This window comes from Bombus vancouverensis, chromosome 4 (genome assembly GCF_051014615.1).
Source record: "Bombus vancouverensis nearcticus chromosome 4, iyBomVanc1_principal, whole genome shotgun sequence".
Lineage (NCBI taxonomy): Eukaryota > Metazoa > Arthropoda > Insecta > Hymenoptera > Apidae > Bombus > Bombus vancouverensis.
The window spans coordinates 18,259,021-18,280,189 of record NC_134914.1 but is presented as its reverse complement, the minus strand read 5'-3'; the positions used below and the strand labels follow the sequence as shown (position 1 = coordinate 18,280,189).

The window sequence follows — 21,169 nt, the reverse complement described above, 5'->3', positions numbered from 1 at the left end:
CGTGAAACCCGATCGACTAAGGCCAAGTACGGAGCAAGAGTCGCGGGTGTTGGGTAGAACCGTACGCGTGTCTGTTTCTATTTTCGAGCAGGAATATTTTTATCCTACGGTGCTGCAAAGTCAGTATGTACAATACGCTTCTTCATCTCTGCGATTCCACACGCCGGCCTCTCCATTCTTTCTCTTTTTCTGCTTCTCGTTTCCGCTCTTGTCTACGAGCTAGTCGCGTCCCTTTTTCCCTCGTATCGTTCAGTCGCCACACCTTTTTCTTCCTCTCGTCGACCGTCCTTTTTGGATCCGGTAGCTCAGACACGCGTCTCATTCTCCTTGGCTCTTCGGATGTATCAGGTTGTCCGAAAACTTTCTTTCGTTTTACGAGGAAATAATACACGTTTTTCGTTTTATATTATTTCGTCCAATTACGCGCGATCCTTTTCTGTTCTCTCGAAGTAAACACCGCGACATCTCACAGTCTTGGTTTCGCGTTTGTACGAAGGTGCGTTGTTGTGAAAAACACGTTCGAGGAAGAAAGACACTTTCCGGACAACCTAATATACAGGGTGGTTTGTAACTGATGGTACAAGCGGAAGGGGGGGGGTGATTCTACGCGAAAAAACAAGTCGAAAATATAGAATACAAATTTTTCGTTCGAGGCTTTGTTTTCGAGAAAATCGACTTTGAATTTTCGCTCGGTACGCCTGCACTTTATCGCGTCTCGTTATAACGGATCTCACTGTAGATTTTTGAAAAAATTTAAAAAAAAGAAACAAATTTTTATTCTATATTTTCGACTTCTTTTTTCGCGTAGAATCACCCCCTTTCCGCTTGCACCACCAGTTAACAATGACCCTGTATATCATCGATCAAAGGTTATCGTCTTTCGTTAAATTTGTCCCGCCACGAACAAATCGATGGATCGCGTCACGGGCGTATGCCCGTTACGTATTGGATTGGCAACTGAGTGATCGCGGATTTCATTTTTTGATAAATAACGTTTATTGGACCAAGATACATTTTAATACATTTGGGTATTCGCAATAAACTACGAATTTTGATAAACGTACGACGGTACGACGTAGCCATACTATGTTACGTGTCGGCGTTTTATATTTTTCGTGTTTTAATATATTCTTTGGATTTAAGCCGCTGGGCAGCGGAGCTTTTACGTGATTTTGTTTTTAGTTGTTTCTTCTGTCCTGAAAACTTGGTCGCAAAACAGGACGCTTCGGTAAACTACAAACTAAACAGTAAACGGTAAACTACTAACAAAACAGGTCTACTTTTTGGTTGCTGTGTAACTTTATGGAAGGGCGGGATGAGAGGGAGGGGGTGGGGGATGTTAAATATGTTTATTTAGAAAATTTGCAATATTTACAATGTTCACAGTTGTGTTACACGGGGGCAGAATTTAGTTCTGTCGGGATCGCGGATCTCATCGTTACCACCTAATGACAAAATCCGCGATCACTTAGTTGCCAACCCAATATTACCAGAAATGACGCGAACCGGTGCTCGCGAATCGCGAGAGACTCGATCGCGTTCCTCCCCAGTCGCGATGATTTTTCACGACGATTCGCCATCTTTCGTCGTCGTTTGTTGCAGAGCTTTCAACGACGTTGCAGCTTCCTTCCGGTCGTGGTAACCGGATCGGATCGATGACTATCCGACAAACGTAGCGCTTTATCCGAATAAAACTGACTTTTCTGCAGGGAGTACCGGACCTTCTCCGGCTGACGAATACGGTCGTAGTCTTGTACGCTACGTAACCGAGCTTTTCGCACATCGACGATAGGTGAAAGCGATTTTATTTTCACCTCGTAGTCGCATCTTCTCTCGATAGCGTGGTTTTCGCCAACGCTGATTTTTGCGTCCTGTGATTGCCGTACGTATTATTACGCGCGAAGAACGCGCTTAGACCGAGCACTATATTTATACGTGCGTGGCGGGGCGGATCGACGTTTCGACGAGCTTAAAGGAACGTTACGAGGAATTATACGCGACAGGTGTGTGCGTAGAGGCGAGTCGAAGAGCATTCCTAAACCTATCCGTCGCGTAATACACGGCAGCTGCGCGTTTTCCTTTTATTCGATTTCGAAGCCTTGGACGCGTCTGCGTGCCCACACGCGGCCCAACTATGCCGCAACACCCCACACGATTCCCCTCGCGATTCGCATGTGGGCATTTGTTTAGTTTCTTCCATTTCTCACGCCTGCTCCGCTCTACGTCTACGTGGAAATCTACGTCTACTTCTGTCGTCGCGTACAAACGCCGCACCGGCCTTTACGGTGAATCCAACGACGTTTCGTGGATACAGAAGCTTATGAATATTCCATTCCATTCCATTCCATTCCATTCCATTATCGATATCCAGGGCTGCGTCGTAAAAGTCGATGCGACGGATGCCCACGCGCAATTTTTCCTTTCGACCCGCGCGCGTACCGCCTGGCAGCGATACGACGAAACGATAGGTCGAAATTCGTCGTACGCGTCCCATTTTTTCTTATTTCTCGCGGCAGAAGGCGATTATCGATGAATGGTTGCGCGAATCGAAGGTCGTACGAACAGGTAGAACCGAAGCGGAGATTCTCTCGCGTATCTGTCCATACGATATCGCAATTATCGTAATTTTATGTCGCACGCGTTGCATCGTTCCAGTTGCCCCAAATTGCCCCAAACGCGTCAAGATCGTCGATTCTTTGGATCGCGCGAGTATCGCACTCGATAAGACGTTCGTACGTAACGTAACGCTCGCGTCTCTCTGCCACCCGCTTTCCATCGGATCGTATCGACAAGGATATCTTTAGAATCGTCAAAGAGTTTTCTGCCTGAGACACAGCGATCCGTCGAAGGCTCGGTGCGAAACAACCGATCGTAGAATCCAGTTCGTTGATTTAAGATTGAACCGATTTAAAAAGAGGGAGGAGGATGAAAAGAAGAGGAGGCCAAGGGAGAGACAGAGAGAAAGAGAGGAAGACGGAATGACCGACGTTGTTTATTCCTGACGCGACAAATCGAAACGTGAAAAATCGCTGGATCTCCACGTAACCAACGTACGTTTCTCGTTGCAGGGGGCACTATGCAGACCGAGGAAATCGTGTCTCGCGCGCAATCTACTGGTATAGACGGTGGTCCCACGGACAACGCTTCTCTGCACCATCATCAGCATCGTTCGTCGCGTGTAAAGTGTCCGCTGCCACCTCTGCTCCACATGGCGGTCAAGCAGGAACCACAGGAGGAGGAGGAACGAAGTCGTGACACGAATGCGTTGAGGTGAGCCTACGGTTTACGTCGATCGAAGCTTTTCCACTTGGTCCATGCTATCTCCTCTTTATCTAAGGTTTTTCCTCGTAATTTTCCTGGTAAATTTAATCCTTGGATTCTTGGATCGCGTACGACAACGTTCTTTTATTTTTCAACTAATTTTGAATACGAATCGTTTCCGTTTCGTGTTTCCGTTCGTCGGCTATTTTTCTTTTTGTTTTTCGTTTTTTTTTTCTTTTTGTCGATGCTACTGCGTAGCCTGACGACCGAAATTAGTATTCCACGAGCGAGATAAACGCTCGTGCCGACAGGCCGATGTGTTATTATCGTATCATACGTAAATCATATAAGAAAGGCATTAGTTATTATTATTATTGTTATTATGGCGCGTTGCGCATCGTAACAAGATGAATATATCTGGTCAGCGAAATGAAATAATACACCGAAAAGGTTATTATTACGCGAAACGTATGTGTATACATACGGACGGTGTAGGTTTTCGGGTCGGTGGACGTTCCGCTGGCGTTTACGAGCGACAGATTATTTTTTTAATGGAGTATAGCAAGTACGATCGCCTTCGAGTCGCGTAAAAGTAATTTATGCACTTGAGGATGGTTGGGAAAACGGCTGGGTCGATTCGCACCACGCAAATGTGTATACACGTGTATGTATATGTACACTGTACAGCGATCTCTAAAACTTTGGCTCGCGAATCACGTTCCTTCGTACGTGTACGTCTAATCGACTGTGATAATTTTATAATTTACTTTCCACTACCTTCGAGACCAAATTTCTTTTCCGTCTGTTCGTTAACGATCACAAAACGATCGGAAAAGAGGAAAAAAAAATGTATCGGTTCGGTCAAACGTTCGCCTTTTCGAACAACCGAGATACAGTGGCTCGCGAAAGTATTCGAACGCTTAGAAATTTCAATTAATAAAACGAGGTGTACTAAGTTAAATAATTAAAACAATTTGGTATCTATAGCGAGGGGAAAGTGTGAAAATTGCGTTGGTAAAATTTGAAAACCATTCGATGACATAGGCAGAAGTTATGATACGTTTATTAGAAACATTCATGATAAGTGTCTTAAAAATATTCGAATGCTCACACTTAGACGTTTCAATTAATAAAACGAGGTGTGCTAAACTAATTTGTTAAAACAATTTGGTATCTATAGCGAGGGGGAAGTCTAAAAATTACGTGGGTAAAATTTGAAAACCATTCGATGACATAGGCAGAAGTTATGATACGTTTATTAGAAACATTCATGATAAGTGTCTTATAAAAATATTCGAACGCTTACACTTAGAAGTTTCAATTAATAAAACGAAGTGTGCTAAACTAATTCGTTAAAACAATTTGGTATCTATAGTGAAGGGAAAGTGTGAAAATTGCGTTGGTAAAATTTGAAAACCATTCGATGACATAGGCAGAAGTTATGATACGTTTATTAGAAACATTCATGATAAGTGTCTGATGAAAATATTCGAATGCTTACACTTAGAAGTTTCAATTAATAAAACGAAGTGTGCTAAACTAATTTGTTAAAATAATTTGGTATCTATAGTGAGAAGAAAGTGTGAAAATTACGTTGATAAAATTTGAAAACGATTCAATAATATAGAATAATATAGAAGTTATGATACATTTGTTAGAAACATTCATTATAAGTGTCTCACAAAAGTATTAAACGCTGTAAAACTGTCGATAGTTCTTCATCTTCCTTTGCAGCGAATGTAAACATCATTGGTAAATGAATATATTGGTACGTTCGCTTGATGTTAGGATATCGTTTCAGTAACAGTAACGTAAAAATGTGCACAATAGTATTTAAAATGAATACGAAAAAGTGTGAAAGAAAAGCGTGAAAGCGGAATAATATTCCGATTATATATACATTACGATTATTATTTACATATACAGTACGAATATTCCGATTATACAGGATGGTTGGTAACTAATGGTACAAGCGGAAAGGGGGTGATTCTACGCGAAAAAAGAAGTCGAAAATATACAATAAAAATTTTTCGTTCGAGGCTTTGTTTTCGGAAAAATCGACTTTGAATTTTCGCTCGGTACGCGTGCGGTACGTTATAACGGATCTCACTGTAGATTTAAATTTAAAAGAAAAAAAAGAAAAAAAAACCACCCTGTATATAACGAGATTGCCGGAATTGTGAATAGAAGTAAGTCCACAACTATTGCATATATGTAGCGTTCAAATACTTTTGCGAGTCACTTACAATGCTTGTTTCTAATAAATGCATCGTAACTCCTATCTACATTGTTGAATCTTTTTCAAATTTTATTCGCATAATCTTAAGACTTTCGTCTTCCTATTCACTTCTGCTTCTCTAAACAAAATACATTTACGTACGTTATTTCGGCCATCTAATTTCGCATATGTAAGCGCTCAAATACTTTTGTCAGTCACTTACAATGTGTGTTTCTAAAAAATGCATCGTAACTCCTATCTACATTGTTGAATCTTTTTCAAATTTTACTCACATAATCTTAAGACTTTCATCTTCCTATTCTCATCTGCTTGTCTAAACAAATTACTTTAATTTACATTGTTTCGGCCATCGAATTTCGCATATGTAAGCGTTCAAATACTTTTGTCAGTCACTTACAATGTGTGTTTCTAAAAAATGCATCATAACTCCTATCTACATTGTTGAATCTTTTTCAAATTTTACTCACATAATCTTAAGGCTTTCATCTTCCTATTCACTTCTGCTTCTCTAAGCAAATTACTTTAACGTACATTATTTCGGCCATCGAATTTCGCATATGTAAGCGTTCAAATACTTTCGTCAGTCACTTACAATGCTTGTTTAAGCTACTAAACGTACCATAACTCCTATCTATATTGTTGAATCTTTTTCAAATTTTACTCACATAATCTTAAGACTTTCGTCTTCCTATTCTCATCTGCTTGTCTCAACAAATTATTTTAATTTACATTGTTTCGGCCATCGAATTTCGCATATGTAAGCGTCCAAATACTTTCGTCAGTCACAATGCGTGTTTCTAAAAAATGTATCATCTCACGTAATCTTAAGACTTTCATCTTCCTATTCTCATCTGCTTGTCTAAACAAATTACTTTAATTTACATTGTTTCGCCCATCGAATTTCGCATATGTAAGCGTCCAAATACTTTCGTCAGTCACTTACAATGCTTGTTTAAGCTACTAAACGTACCATAACTCCTATCTATATTGTTGAATCTTTTTCAAATTTTACTCACATAATCTTAAAACTTTCGTCTTCCTATTCACTTCTGCTTCTCTAAGCAAATTACTTTAACGTACGTTATTTCGGCCATCGAATTTCGCATATGTAAGCGTTCAAATACTTTCGTCAGTCACTTACAACGCTTGTTTAAGCTAATAAACGCGCCATAACTCCTACCTACGTTGTTCAATCCTTTTCAAATTTTACCGACATAATCTTAAAACTTTCATCTTCCTATCGACATCTGCTTGTCTAAGCAAATTACTTTAACGTACGTTATTTCGGCCACTCAATTTCGCATGTCTAAGCTTCCGAATAATTTCCTCAGCCACTGTACGTCTATCGGTGTTATCATCTCGCGTCGACACGAGTTTTTATATATCGTTCAATTTCTACGTAGGTACATTGGAAAGGAAGATCGTAAAGATACTTTATTTCCTCTATCGAATGTTCGCGAAGAAACGAAAGTTTTGGAAAGGTCGTAGGTGTTTTCTGATTCTTCCGTGTGATTTATGTATGACGTTTTACGAATGTTTACATCGCGCAGAAAATTCCTTTTTCTTTCGAGATATATACATACGTTCATCGAGTAACAACTTTCACCCGATCCACGCGCTTAGGTATTCGCGCGTTTACTTTATTCGTATTTTTATCGACGAACGTGAAATACGAAAGCTTCGTTCCGTTTTCTTCGCTCGTCGCGACACACAGCTAATGGAAAATTCGATAGTCCTCAAGTAGATGCTGACGTTTCGCCGACGTCCGTCGATGGCAAACACGGACATGGACACGAAACCAGCCATCATCAGATTCAAGAACTGGAGGAAAGCGCAGGACAGACTGTTACGGATCTCAATAGCCGAGGAAGGCCGAGGTAAATCGTCGTTTTAATCGTTTTTTATTCCCGCGAAATACTTTGCGAGGTCGAAAATCGAGTTGGTACGGTTTGCGTTCCTTGCGATGGCAATACATTAGGTCGCCCGAAAAATTTCTTTCGTCTTATAAGAAAATAATAGACGCACGATATTTTTTCTTTTATATTGGTTTATTGGATTATCCACGAACGTAATAATAGAAATAGAACGAAATGGGTCATAGCTAATTCGATAAAATAATATAAAAGAAAAAGAAAATAATATAGAAAAAAAAAAAGAAAAAAGAAAGACTTTGTCCGTAAAAATGAAAGAGTCTGTTTTTAGTTATTTTCTTTCGCGCTTAGTTTCGATCGATTTTATCAGATGGTATTGATAATAATACCAACTTGCTAATCATTCCAATAGTCGCGTTAGTAATCGATCAATTTGGATGGACAGAAAATTTGGCAACCTCTTTTTATTTTACTCGCGACCCATAAATCGACTCTGAGAACAGATATGGAAATCATCGTTTCGTGCTCGAAATACGAGTTTCGCGTACGAAATCATTGGTCGATAATTCGTTAACGAGTCACGAGCGTTCACGCGTTTACGTGAAATTTAAAAGGGCAAAGATATCGTTGATGCTGTATATATACTCGAGAGCAAAGACAGCTGCCAAAATGCCAGATAACGACGATAATCGGCGATGCGTAGCAACGCGGAAACTCTCACGGCTCGAGTTATCCGAGCGTTTTCCTCGAGAAACGATTTTTCCGCTATCTCGCTGAAAGCGTACGCGCCTGCAGCCTCGAGGCCTCGGTGATCCGTATCGGACGTGCACGGTGAAACCCCTTTAACGATCATTTTCGCGTAAAACTCGCGGCGCTGGCAACGAAACGGTCGCTTTTGAATAAGAGACAAAAAGGACTTCTTCGCCGGGAGAAACTGGTTCGTTGCGCGTGTCTCGCGGACTCTTGCGCGGACGAGAAAAAAGCGAACTTGTTTGGTACGTCGCTGAAACGCCGCGAGTCGATTACCGTTATTGAATTTCATTAAACGCGTGGCGCGCTAGAGCCACCGGTGGAAGAGAAGCGCGGGGCACGTTCTCTCTCTCTCTCTCTCTCTCTATGCATAATATGCCTGTAAGGTGGCACGCAGCCGCTCGTATAAATCGCCGTGCCAAGGTGTGGTTCGGAATGCAGTTAGGTGGAAAAGAACGTTAACGAAAGGCCCGTATCGTCGATGTAATTATCGGCGTCGAGCATCCGATTTCCATACGTTTCTCTACGCGCCACGCTCTGCAACGCCTAACGAGAAATTAATTACGAATGGATTACCGGGTGGAACCGGGTGGAATCGCGAACGCGAAGGGATGTGGTCGAATCGCGGCGAATTTCGCGGAATCCGTGGCGGAGAAGAATCGCGCGGAGAGAAAGGAACGCGGTCGAGGAGAAAATTATCTTCCGTTTGCTTTTTTCCGTATCACGAGCTACGAGCCGTAGGGCGATCGGACGTTATCGCGCGATATTCCCATTCGACGGTCGACCGAGAGACACCGTCTGTTCGAGTAGTAGTTGAGAAAACGGCGACGGAGAAAGCTTGAGCGAATCTGTTAAAAACGAGCGGACCGTCGATGTCTGTTGCAGCCGAGGCCGCAGGAAGTCGCGATGGAAGCTCAAGTTTCATCACCAGGCGCTGCCACCGGAGTACCTTGACCACTACGAGGCGTCCCTTGCTCAAGAGGCTTTAAACTCGTCGTCGCCGACGCGGCTAACGGAACCGACGATTCCGAGCCCGGCGCCAACCAGCTCCACCTCGACGCCGAGTCCCATCGCCGACGTGCACGGCTGGCTGCAGCGGATCGCCGCGATGCAACAAGAGCTGTGTCCGCGGATCTCGTCGTCGCAATGCTCGCCCGTAAATTCGTGCCAAGCGTCGGGCTCCAGGAGGTCCGTGATCACGTCCACCTCCACGCACGCGTTGAACGCGGGCCACCATAATCACAACCACGGTCACGGTCAGCAGCAACAGCCGCTGTCTCAAGGATCCGGCAGGCCGCCGATGAAATACTCGGATCTGCCTTACATGGGCGAGATCACGCTGGACAACAGCAAGCCGCGACGCGGTAGGAAACCGAAGAAAGCCGACATTTGCCATTTAATCTACAAGAATTACGGCACCATACTGCCCGGCACTCCTGGCCACGAGGAGAGAAGGCTGTCGCCGAGGGACAAGCTGGACTGCCGCGAGAGGATCTCGCCGCAGATGCCGTTCCAACGGACCGACGTTCAGAATAGAATCAGTAGCTTGTTGGAGAAACGATTGACTCAGGAGTCGCGACGAAGCTTCGGCGCGATGGAAAACTCGAGGGAGCAGGACGAGCCGTTGAATCTGTGCATCAGAGACTTGAACCAGCTGAAGATCAGGCTACTGCGAAAACACGGCAACGTGTACGAGTCTGGGCAGGTGAAGAGCGAGACGTCCAGCGACGGAGAAGAGATCGAGTGTATAGGCGCCACGTTCCCTTCGGAACCGGGCTACCGTTCGCTGGATCATCTCGGTCACATCACCGGCAACAACGTCAATCACAACAACAACAACAACAACAACAACAACAACGTGATCGAGCCCGTGTTGGCTGGCAATCCCGGATTCGTGTACTGGCCGAACGCCGGAGTCTTTATCCATCCGATGGCGTTGCAATCGCAGCTGCTCTACTACCAAAAGATGGCGCAGAACGACAAATGCTATGCCCGTGGTTTGGACCAACATCCGAAGGAGCAGAAGATCGTCCCAAAATCGATATACTCTATGATGGAGACGAAGAGTCCGCCACTGTTGCCGGCCGCGGTCCAACCAGCCTCTCAGACGGCCACCGTCGTGCCGCCTCCTGTCTCGCCCAGACCGAAGAGGAACGCGTCCGTGGTTCAAGCTCAGGGACAGCCGACGAAGAGGAAACGATCCGCCATATTCATCCCGCCCATGCCATCGGAGAACAACAACAATCCAGCGACGGAAGTGAGCATATGCAAATTTAAATTCACCGGAGGTGCGAAGCCCAGTCTACAGGAGAAGAAGAGCCTGTCGGTGGATTCGGGCGGCAACTTTAGATACTACAGCGGCACCGGTGACAAGAGTATGCGCGGCTACGAGTTCTTTCCGCGGGAAGCGCTTCAACAGTCGGCAGGGCAATCGGGTTCCTCGACGGGAGCTTTTCTGAACGCCGCCGGCGAGAAGATTCAGCCGACGGCCTGCCAGAGGAGCGGCAATCAGGAGGAAGGTCGTCGCAAGAGGAAGACTCGAAAGTCCCTTCAGAGGGAGAAGCTGGAGCAAACGTTCAAGGAGAAAGGATTTCTCATACAGACGCAGCAGCTGGAGTCCGCCGAGGGCGCTACTTACTGCAAGTTCCGGCAGCTTAGGAAATTCACCAGGTATCTGTTTAGAAGCTGGAAGGACTACCTTCCGGGGAACGTGCGCGAGCTGACGGGCGCGCCGGACAACGAAATGGCCGACGGAGACGCGGAGAGCGACACGAACGTGTTACCCTCGCCGGTCCCTCGTCCCAATATGATGGTGGACGTTCCTGCTGGCTTCGTCGACGAGCATCGCGCCCTGCCTCTCACGTGAAACGTTGAAATCGCTGCCCGAGGCGGTCGGACGATTCCAACTTGACGCTACTTTTGCCACGGTTGCGTGCCGCGTTCCGGCTCCGCGGAGTACGCGCGCCACGCTGCCTCGTATCCAGCGGATATCGATCGGTTCAACGATCGTTCTTTTTCTTGCCAGTGCTCGAAGCGAAGAACGGCCAGCGTATTGTACATAGATTTCGAACGACGATCGATCTCGATGAGAAGAACGGCCAAAAATAGTCGAGAGGAGCACTTCCTCCGAGCGAGTTTCGTACGTCCGTGTTTCGTATCCGACGAAAGATATCAGCTAACGAAACGAAACTTTGGTAAACGATAAACCGCGTATTGTAGGACGATATTCCTGAAGCCGTGACGGATGTAACGATGCGTTGCCGATGAGCTTTGGCCGACAGAGATGTAACAGGAATTGAAAACGAAAGAAACGTTTAGATTCCGAGGAGGAATCGGTTGTCAAAATTAACGGACGAGAAAATGTCGTTAAAACGCGATCGTTAAATCTACTGGAAGCGGGTGGACGTTGCCGATCGCCTCGTCCATCGAGTTTGTTGGTTCAGCGACGTCTCCTTTTCGCGATTTTCTAGCCATTCGTCGATCTGCGCGTCACTCTGTATCGCGATGCCTGTTACGAGTCTCGACAGGTACATACCTGGTCGTTGTTGCTATATCGTTGCTAGCGTTTATTGCATTCGTCGGTGTTAAACCGCCTTGTTACGGTATTTTTAAGAAACCTAATTGGCGCAACGTAAAAACAGCCGATCGGTTAGGGCGTAGAGGACAGTTCTAACGCGTTAACCTGTTACACGATTCTCCTAATAATTCGTCTCTTAGGTCACCGATGTTTTCGATGTTTAGCCGCCTTCCGCTCGATTATGTTTATTTCAAAGTATCCACAACTCGTCGCCAAATCTGGTCGATTGTTCGATGGATCGTCACCGGGCGATTCAGCGTTCGCAAAATCGAGAACGCGCGATATTCGCAATATTCGAAAGACTCGATCGACGTGGTTTCTCGTTCGTCGAATTTACCATCTTGGCTGAAGAAGTCGCCGATTAAGAAACGTAACACGGCGAACAAGGTAACAGGTTAAACGCGAAAGACAATCGCGTAGCTTTCACTCTGCGCTCGCGATCGACGTCAGCTGACCGTTAACGTCGCGACGGCTCGGTATCGAGACTTTACAACGCGTGTAAAACACGATGGTAGTTGAAAATTTCTTTTATCGAACTTTCCCGTTGTATTTTTTTTCTTATCGAACGACGACGCGCGCGTTGCTAAACGTCGCACACGGATTTCGAGACTTCGTTGCTACCGCCTTACGCCAAGGCGGAGAGAAAGAGAGAAGAGACAGCGGCGTGTTATCGTCGCGTAACGTGATTTAATAATAATGTTAATTCGATCGTAGCTCGTGCCAAAGATGGGAGACTGGAATGTACATAGCGCTGAAACAACGTGTTTGTCGTAGTTAACCAAAGAGCGTGGTTTCGTGCTCGCCGATTAGAAGCGGATACGGATATGTAATCCTCGTGTTAAGAAACGAGAGGCGTGACGCGATAAATTCAGCTTTCTAGCTGCCCCGACCATGGCCGAGGCGAGACTTTCTTCGGCTTTCGATTTTTGCCATACGTTTCGCGAGGCTCGCGCGCTTCCAGGAACAGACAGCAAGAACGAGAGGCAACGAGATCGGGGAAAGAAGAGAATACGTAGGTTGGCAGAGAGCGAGACTCCTCGGCACGGGGAATAATCTCGAAGGAAGAAAAACGGAATAACGAGAAGAGAGTGAAAGGAGAGGAAACGGCAGAGTCCGTTCTAACTATACGATTAACGTGATTATTTTTTAATCGTAAATTACTCGCCAATCTTATTTAATAACGCCTAACGAAATCTAGTCTTATTTATACTCTTTGTTAAATCAAAAGCCGTGTTTTTTCTTTATTATTATTATTATTATTATTATTATTATTATTATTATTATTATTATAGATGACGGTTTATTTATACATGTACATACATAGTCGTACATAGTTTATGTCGGTGAGTGGCGTTTACGAAGAGGTAAACGAACGGAAGAAAACGCGTAGACGTTGGTGGAAACATGTGATCGAATGCGTCGATCGAAAGGGCGGAGATCGTCGCGTTGGCGCCTCGTAAACGTCCGACGAAAACGATAGGAGAAGGCTTGAAACGACAATGAGAAACGATCGTACCTGAGACTCGCGGCGCCTCCCTCGACGGGACGTGCTTTCGTCGACTTTTCGCTTTCACGATGCCCCGTTTGCGGATGTCCGGCGTGTTCGTAGCGATTTAACGAGTTCGTAAACGCGCCGATGGGTCTCCGTTGTCGGAGGAGAAACTGCGACGACGATAAGCGACGGAACGAGGGGAAATGCAACAGGAACCGTCCTATACCCGTGTCGTTATTATCCTGTGCGGCGACAAGCAAAACTATTTTGTACGTATTGCCGATAGCGAGGAGATCGGTTCTTATAATCTGTAATAATAAAACGTAATCGTCAGTGATCTTACTGCTTGTTGATTTTTAGCAACGACGAGTTGAACGGACGAGCGCGGTGCTACTCCTCTGCAACGATTCGCAAATCGCTCGGTTTGCGTCTCGTTGCTCTCGCGCCTGCTCCATCCTTTCTCCAACGCGTATCCTCTTCTACCGTAAAAAGGACGATCTGTAAGAAAAGCGAGAGACTCGTTCGATTAAATTAAGAGAGACGTGCAGGGTCGATCGCGTTGGGAGGAGAAGAGTCGCAAGCGCGGAAGGTCGACGATATAAATCTGTTCGTTGTATGTTCGACGTACGTGTATTTATTTGCCGATTTACTACGATTATCTTCTTCTCCTTCTTCGTTCTGACACACTTCTCGACGTATTCGTTGGTATTGGAAACTAGCTGCAAAGAAGTAATTACCACGTTAGCGCTTTACCGATCGTTGTTGTACTTGGATCTCGTCTCGTCTACTTCTTCGTCGGTGTACGAGCTTCCAGCCATAAATCCACGCGGCGTAAATTTTCAATTTTCAAGCCTTTAGTTTCCCATACGCTCGACACCGAACAAGAAAGTCTGCAGAAAGATTCCCGTCGTACGACGATCGTTGGAAAACCGTACTTTAGACGTAGCGCGTCTACGAAGCATCAGGTAACCCATTTGCATCCAGGCGCGGATTATCACGCGATCGGACGACTGTCTTCTATCGCCACTGCTGCGACTGCTTTTTATCTCAATCGCAAAGTATTTTTCAGACGCGAGAGATCGCGTTTCACCCGTTTGTCGGCATCTCGCCTATATCGGTTTATTATTTTCTAAACGAGACTTACTCTTGTCGTGAAAATCTTTTTAACCGCCACTGCGAGCAAATACCGTCGATCTTAACGAAATTTAACAAATTCAAATTTAAAAAATATTCTAACTTTACAACGTAAACTAAAGCGATGCGTTGCGTGTTTATCTAAACGTACTCGAAGAGAAACGTTCTTTAAATGCCATATTTGCGATGTATCATTACGTATCGACCATTTTAAAGAATTCCACGAGAAACAATATCGTTTAATTTCCATTTTAATCTAAATAATTTTTTTTAGATAAATAATTTTTACTTTCTTCCTCTGTTACAAAGAACGTAAGATGCGATGTTCGCGAGGTAACATTGTCCGACAATCGTTTCGAACGGTACATTTTCGATAAACTCCACGAAGAATTCGGATGTCATTTACTGCACCTACGACCGACCGCGCGCGGTGGTTCCTCGAACGCCGCTGATGCCTTCGACTGTCCCTTAACACGTTGATTGTCACGACACCTGTATCCTGGTGACAGCAATGTTTCCGGTAATCACCTGTATTCGGGTGGCACTTATTTGACTACTTGCCAAGGATCGTCGTAGGTATTTGAAAAGATATTCCAGAGGAAATAATAAAACTATTGAATTGTTACGAAAGTAGTACGAAAATGGTTTATTAAAAGAATTATTTACTAAAATATCGATGGGAGTACCTAGCAGAGAACGCTTGGTACTGCGGCACGCGTGGCCTGGCGGAGATTTCAGTGAAGACACGCGTGGTCTGATGGAAACTTTAGTGAAAATACGCGTGGTCTGACGGAAATTTCAGACAAATCACGCGTAGCCTGACGGAAATTTCAGTGAAATAACGCGTGTCCTGACGGAAATTTCAGACAAATCACGCGTGGCCTGACGGAAATTTCAGTGAAATGACGCGTGGCCTGACGGAAATTTCAGACAAATCACGCGTAGCCTGACGGACATTTCAGACAAATCACGCGTGGCCTGACGAACATTTCAGACAAATCGCGCGTAGCCTGACGGAAATTTCAGTGAAATGACGCGTGGCCTGACGGAAATTTCAGACAAATCACGCGTGGCCTGATGGAAATTTCAGTGAAATGACGCGTGGCCTGACGGAAATTTCAGACAAATCACGCGTGGCCTGACGGAAATTTCAGTGAAGACACGCGTAGCCTGACGGAAATTTCAGACAAATCACGCGTGGCCTGGCGGACATTTCAGAGAAATGACGCGTGACCTGACGGAAATTTCAGACAAATCACGCGTGTCCTGACGGAAATTTCAGACAAATCACGCGTGGCCTGATGGAAATTTCAGTGAAATGACGCGTGACCTGACGGACATTTCAGACAAATCACACGTAGCCTGACGGACATTTCAGACAAATCACACGTAGCCTGACGGAAATTTCAGAGAAATCGCGCGTAGCCAGACGGAAATTTCAGTGAAAATACGCGTGGTCTGACGGAAATTTCAGACAAATCACGCGTAGCCTGACGGAAATTTCAGTGAAATAACGCGTGTCCTGACGGAAATTTCAGACAAATCACGCGTGGCCTGACGGAAATTTCAGTGAAATGACGCGTGGCCTGACGGAAATTTCAGACAAATCACGCGTAGCCTGACGGACATTTCAGACAAATCACGCGTGGCCTGACGAACATTTCAGACAAATCGCGCGTAGCCTGACGGAAATTTCAGTGAAATGACGCGTGGCCTGACGGAAATTTCAGACAAATCACGCGTGGCCTGATGGAAATTTCAGTGAAATGACGCGTGGCCTGACGGAAATTTCAGACAAATCACGCGTGGCCTGACGGAAATTTCAGTGAAGACACGCGTAGCCTGACGGAAATTTCAGACAAATCACGCGTGGCCTGGCGGACATTTCAGAGAAATGACGCGTGACCTGACGGAAATTTCAGACAAATCACGCGTGTCCTGACGGAAATTTCAGACAAATCACGCGTGGCCTGATGGAAATTTCAGTGAAATGACGCGTGACCTGACGGACATTTCAGACAAATCACACGTAGCCTGACGGACATTTCAGACAAATCACACGTAGCCTGACGGAAATTTCAGAGAAATCGCGCGTAGCCAGACGGAAATTTCAGTGAAAATACGCGTGGTCTGACGGAAATTTCAGACAAATCACGCGTAGCCTGACGGAAATTTCAGTGAAATAACGCGTGTCCTGACGGAAATTTCAGACAAATCACGCGTGGCCTGACGGAAATTTCAGTGAAATGACGCGTGGCCTGACGGAAATTTCAGACAAATCACGCGTAGCCTGACGGACATTTCAGACAAATCACGCGTGGCCTGACGAACATTTCAGACAAATCACGCGTGGCCTGACGGAAATTTCAGTGAAGACACGCGTAGCCTGACGGAAATTTCAGACAAATCACGCGTGGCCTGGCGGACATTTCAGAGAAATGACGCGTGACCTGACGGAAATTTCAGACAAATCACGCGTGTCCTGACGGAAATTTCAGACAAATCACGCGTGGCCTGATGGAAATTTCAGTGAAATGACGCGTGACCTGACGGACATTTCAGACAAATCACACGTAGCCTGACGGACATTTCAGACAAATCACACGTAGCCTGACGGAAATTTCAGAGAAATCGCGCGTAGCCAGACGGAAATTTCAGTGAAATGACGCGTGGCCTGACGGAAATTTCAGACAAATCACGCGTGGCCTGATGGAAATTTCAGTGAAATGACGCGTGGCCTGACGGAAATTTCAGACAAATCACGCGTGGCCTGACGGAAATTTCAGTGAAGACACGCGTAGCCTGACGGAAATTTCAGACAAATCACGCGTGGCCTGGCGGACATTTCAGAGAAATGACGCGTGACCTGACGGAAATTTCAGACAAATCACGCGTGTCCTGACGGAAATTTCAGACAAATCACGCGTGGCCTGATGGAAATTTCAGTGAAATGACGCGTGACCTGACGGACATTTCAGACAAATCACACGTAGCCTGACGGACATTTCAGACAAATCACACGTAGCCTGACGGAAATTTCAGAGAAATCGCGCGTAGCCAGACGGAAATTTCAGTGAAATGACGCGTGGCCTGACGGAAATTTCAGACAAATCACGCGTGGCCTGATGGAAATTTCAGTGAAATGACGCGTGGCCTGACGGAAATTTCAGACAAATCACGCGTGGCCTGACGGAAATTTCAGTGAAGACACGCGTAGCCTGACGGAAATTTCAGACAAATCACGCGTGGCCTGGCGGACATTTCAGAGAAATGACGCGTGACCTGACGGAAATTTCAGACAAATCACGCGTGGCCTGACGGAGATTTGAGTGAAGACACGCATAGCCTGACGGAAATTTCAAAGAAATCACGCGTGGCAGTCAACGTGTTAAATAGGGCCATGATGCAAATGGGGTAAGAAGATGCTACCTTCTCACCTGGTGACGCGATTGTATCGTAACCGCGGTAATTCGATGCCGAGTATGTCGCAAACTCCGTAATACGTATTCGTATACGTATAAGTATTTGTTACGATCGTCGAAGATAATTGCCGAGAGAAACCTAATTAAACGTTCTCTGAACGATTCATTGATACATCGGCCGAGGATCCATATACATCGCGACCACGATGCAGCTCGCTCGAACAGATAAGTATGTGTTACGTGTATTGTACACGCGTGCACGACGTATACACGCGGAGAAGGCATAAGGATGCGTGTGCAGTGTGCACGCACTGGCTGGTCTCAGCTCGATGCGTACAGCCAGCCATTCATGCATACGCCCATTCATACGTCTCTCCGGCTCACCTTGAACACTTTTTATCGTCGGTCGATGTGGACGTGGTTGCGGTGTGGCGCGGCGCGACTCGACGCGCTTCACCGCTTCGAACGCGCGTCTTCCTACACAGACTTAAACTCGCGCATTTGCAAATTTTATTAACTCGTTGGACAAAGTCGCTACACTTTCATTCGAATTTTCTTTCGGATCGGACGCTTTCAACCGCGCGTTCGTCGAGAGGATTTCGTCGAGACGAAACGTTTCGGTAGAAGACCATCGACGTTTGAAACTCGCAATGCTAATTTTGTCGATGTCGGAGCGGAACGTGGAGATTTACAGATTCGACGATCTCGGAGATGAAAGTATAGAAATTGCTCCTTTGATCGAATTTTTGCCGCTTTAAAGTCTGCGCATCGCGCAGCTATAATTCTACGATATTTTCGTCTGAATAGAAACGTAGCGATCTGTTCGCGAGCTTTGTCTCTACATATTTTTCCTAGCGATTCGAGACGAAACGTTTCGGTAAAAGACCATCGACGTTTGAAACTCGCAATGCTAATTTTGTCGATGTCGGAGCGGAACGTGGAGCTTTAAATATTTGACGATCTCGGAGATGAAAGTATAGAAATTGTTCGTTTAATCGAATTCTTGCCGCTTTAAAGTCTGCGCATCGCGCAGCTATAATTCTACGATATTTTCGTCTCGAAAGAAACGTGGCGATCTGTTCGCGAATTTTGTTTGTAGATATTTTTCCTAGCGACAGGATGCGACGATCGTCTTTCTCGTGCCACTTACACTGTACGCTTAGTTTACGAACGAACTCGAGCGAAGAAAATGTGACGTGCAACTGCTCCAAGCGAAAAGGCGTCGTCGTCGTCGTCGTCGCCATTCTTCTTCGTGTCGTCGTTGCGGAGCGTGGCGCGCACAATGACTGCAGGTTTCCTAATACGGTCTCGTCGCGGAACTCGATGAAAAAAAGAGGAATTTTGGCCACCACCGGGGGCCTGGGAAGCAACGTGCCGCGTTAGATGCTGCCGGCACAGAAATTTAATAATCGACTACCGTTCTCTCTTCGTAACTTTGCCTTCCTCCGGCTACTCGAACGCGTATTATTCCTCGGCCAGCCGATCCTCCGCAGTCAGATTTTTCTCGCTTCTTAACGGAAAAGAGGAAACGATTCGGCTAGACGAATACTCGACCTTCGCATTTTCGTTTAGCCGTGCCGCTGTAGCTCTTCGACGTTAAGAAATATGTTCGCCGTGTGGACAAATCCTGGAGAACGTGTTATCGCTATTCCTCGTTCCGATTTTACAACAAATTCCCTTCGTTCGTTGAAACGAGAGCGAAATCGAAACGTAAAAGTCCGCGCGAGGATCGTGGCAAAGACGAAGACTCGAGTTCGGTAGATCGATGCGAGAAAACACTCGATAAAACGGTACGCAAAGAAATAAAGCGAGAAATCGATGAGAAGAATAAAAGGAAACGCGTAGGAAAGAAGATGGCAAGATAAAGCGGAAGCCTGTGGAGCGAAAGTTATCGGATCGGTGCGTCGATGAGTCGTAGAAAGACCGCAGGAACGTTCGCTCGGTCGTCGAAACGGACGAATTTGCTTCGTCTTCCGTTCCTGCGAACGTCTGGAACTTTCGAAGATACGCGTTCTCCGAAATTCTGAGATCACGAGATACAAAGAGAAGAGAACTGGAAACGCGTACTCGTTGTCCGCGTTTGCTCGCGTTCGGGTCGGCAAGTGCCTTATACGGCAAAAAGATAAGAAGTTCGCGCATCCAGTAAATCGGCGATTTAAGGTGAGTCGGTGGCCGCTGAGACGCCGAGGAGATTGCGAGCGCGGAATTGCATCGAGCGTGAAGCGTGAAGCGAGCGAGCAAGATCGGATAGAGCGGGCTGCTGCGGCCGGTTCGGTCGAAGAAAGACAGGTTCGCGGTGCACGGACAGGTTCGTTCGCGAAAAACTTCAATTTGTCTCGCACGCTCCCCTATCCCGCCGCCGGGATATCTCCGCTGACTTGGCTGGATAACGCGTGCGCGCACGCGCTCTTCCAACGAAACGAGATTGCCGCGCGTGTAGGAGTTAACGTTCTTTGCAATTACGAGTTTCCAAGGGAGTTTAATCGTCGGTTTGCTCGAGGTTCGCGCCACGTTCGCCGAGGGTGGCGAAAGAAATTTTATTTCCTCCGAGTATGAGTGTGCGCGGGAAGGTCGTAGGTCGCGGGCTAAATTATCCAGAGCAATGAAATATTGGATTTCCGAGTAAAGGTAAATTCGCCACCTTGTCGTTTACTCCGACATTTATTACCAATGCGAAGTTCGATTTATTTCGCTGAAAATACCACTTGCCAATGGCGCTCGCCTCTGGAAAAACTGGCAAGTTTCACCTACGATACGTGAATTCTACGGGATGCGTGACGCGTCTTATCGGCAAGCGTCGATTTACGGACTTTGTCTCAGTTTTGATTACGCGTTACGTAAACGTACGGTGGTTGTAGGCGAAGATGTCCGCGAGAAATATTCTCGATGTTCGACAAAAAAGGTTTATTAAGCCACTAACGATCAACAGTCGCCAATTCACGATCAACGATTAACGACCAAGAGTTGATAATCGCGTATCTCGGCTTGCGTTTGCTTCGCTACGACGCTGAATCTTTGGCGCTTCGCGGCTCGGGGCAGAACGAATCTTTGGTTCGAAACCAAACGGATTCTTCTCTTCGTTGCCCCTCTTTGCGTTTGTTAGATGCCCGCGACAGTCGCCTCGTGTGCGTTCTTCGGAATATTCGGCGAAAGAACCGTAAGGATATCGATGGTACATTAGGCATGTCGGCTTTGAAGCTACAGCGCTTTGTGTCGCGAAGCCGTTGGAAAGTTCCGTGGTCGAGCGCCGCCACAGTACCCAGGCGAAAAATCGGTTTTCTCGAGAACCGAACTTCCGATAAAAAGACCGTGCTCCGTGCTTTCGCTTTATATTTCCAAAGGGAATCGCGTCTTGTCTAAAATTGGACTTCTTCGTTTACCGACTAACGAACTTTCTGGTGCCGCGATTGTATCCTAAATCTC

At 46.0% G+C, this 21,169-nt stretch overlaps 1 protein-coding gene across 5 annotated transcripts in view; it reads left to right on the top strand.

The window, feature by feature from the left end:
* LOC117166582 (uncharacterized) overlaps nt 1-13,532 on the top strand; it is a 68,220-nt gene extending 54,688 nt beyond the window's left edge. For 4 of the 5 annotated variants that reach the window (XM_076618045.1, XM_033350666.2, XM_033350665.2 and 1 more), the window contains exons 2-4: nt 3,069-3,270; nt 7,234-7,377; nt 9,007-13,532. In XM_076618045.1, coding sequence (XP_076474160.1) covers nt 3,069-3,270; nt 7,234-7,377; nt 9,007-10,987 — 2,327 coding nt within the window. In that variant the 3' untranslated portion in view covers nt 10,988-13,532. Of the gene's footprint in view, nt 1-16; nt 124-3,068; nt 3,271-7,233; nt 7,378-9,006 lie in introns of those variants that run through there. The other variant, XM_033350668.2, reaches the window with a different exon arrangement.
* Nucleotides 13,533-21,169: the final 7,637 nt, after the last annotated feature.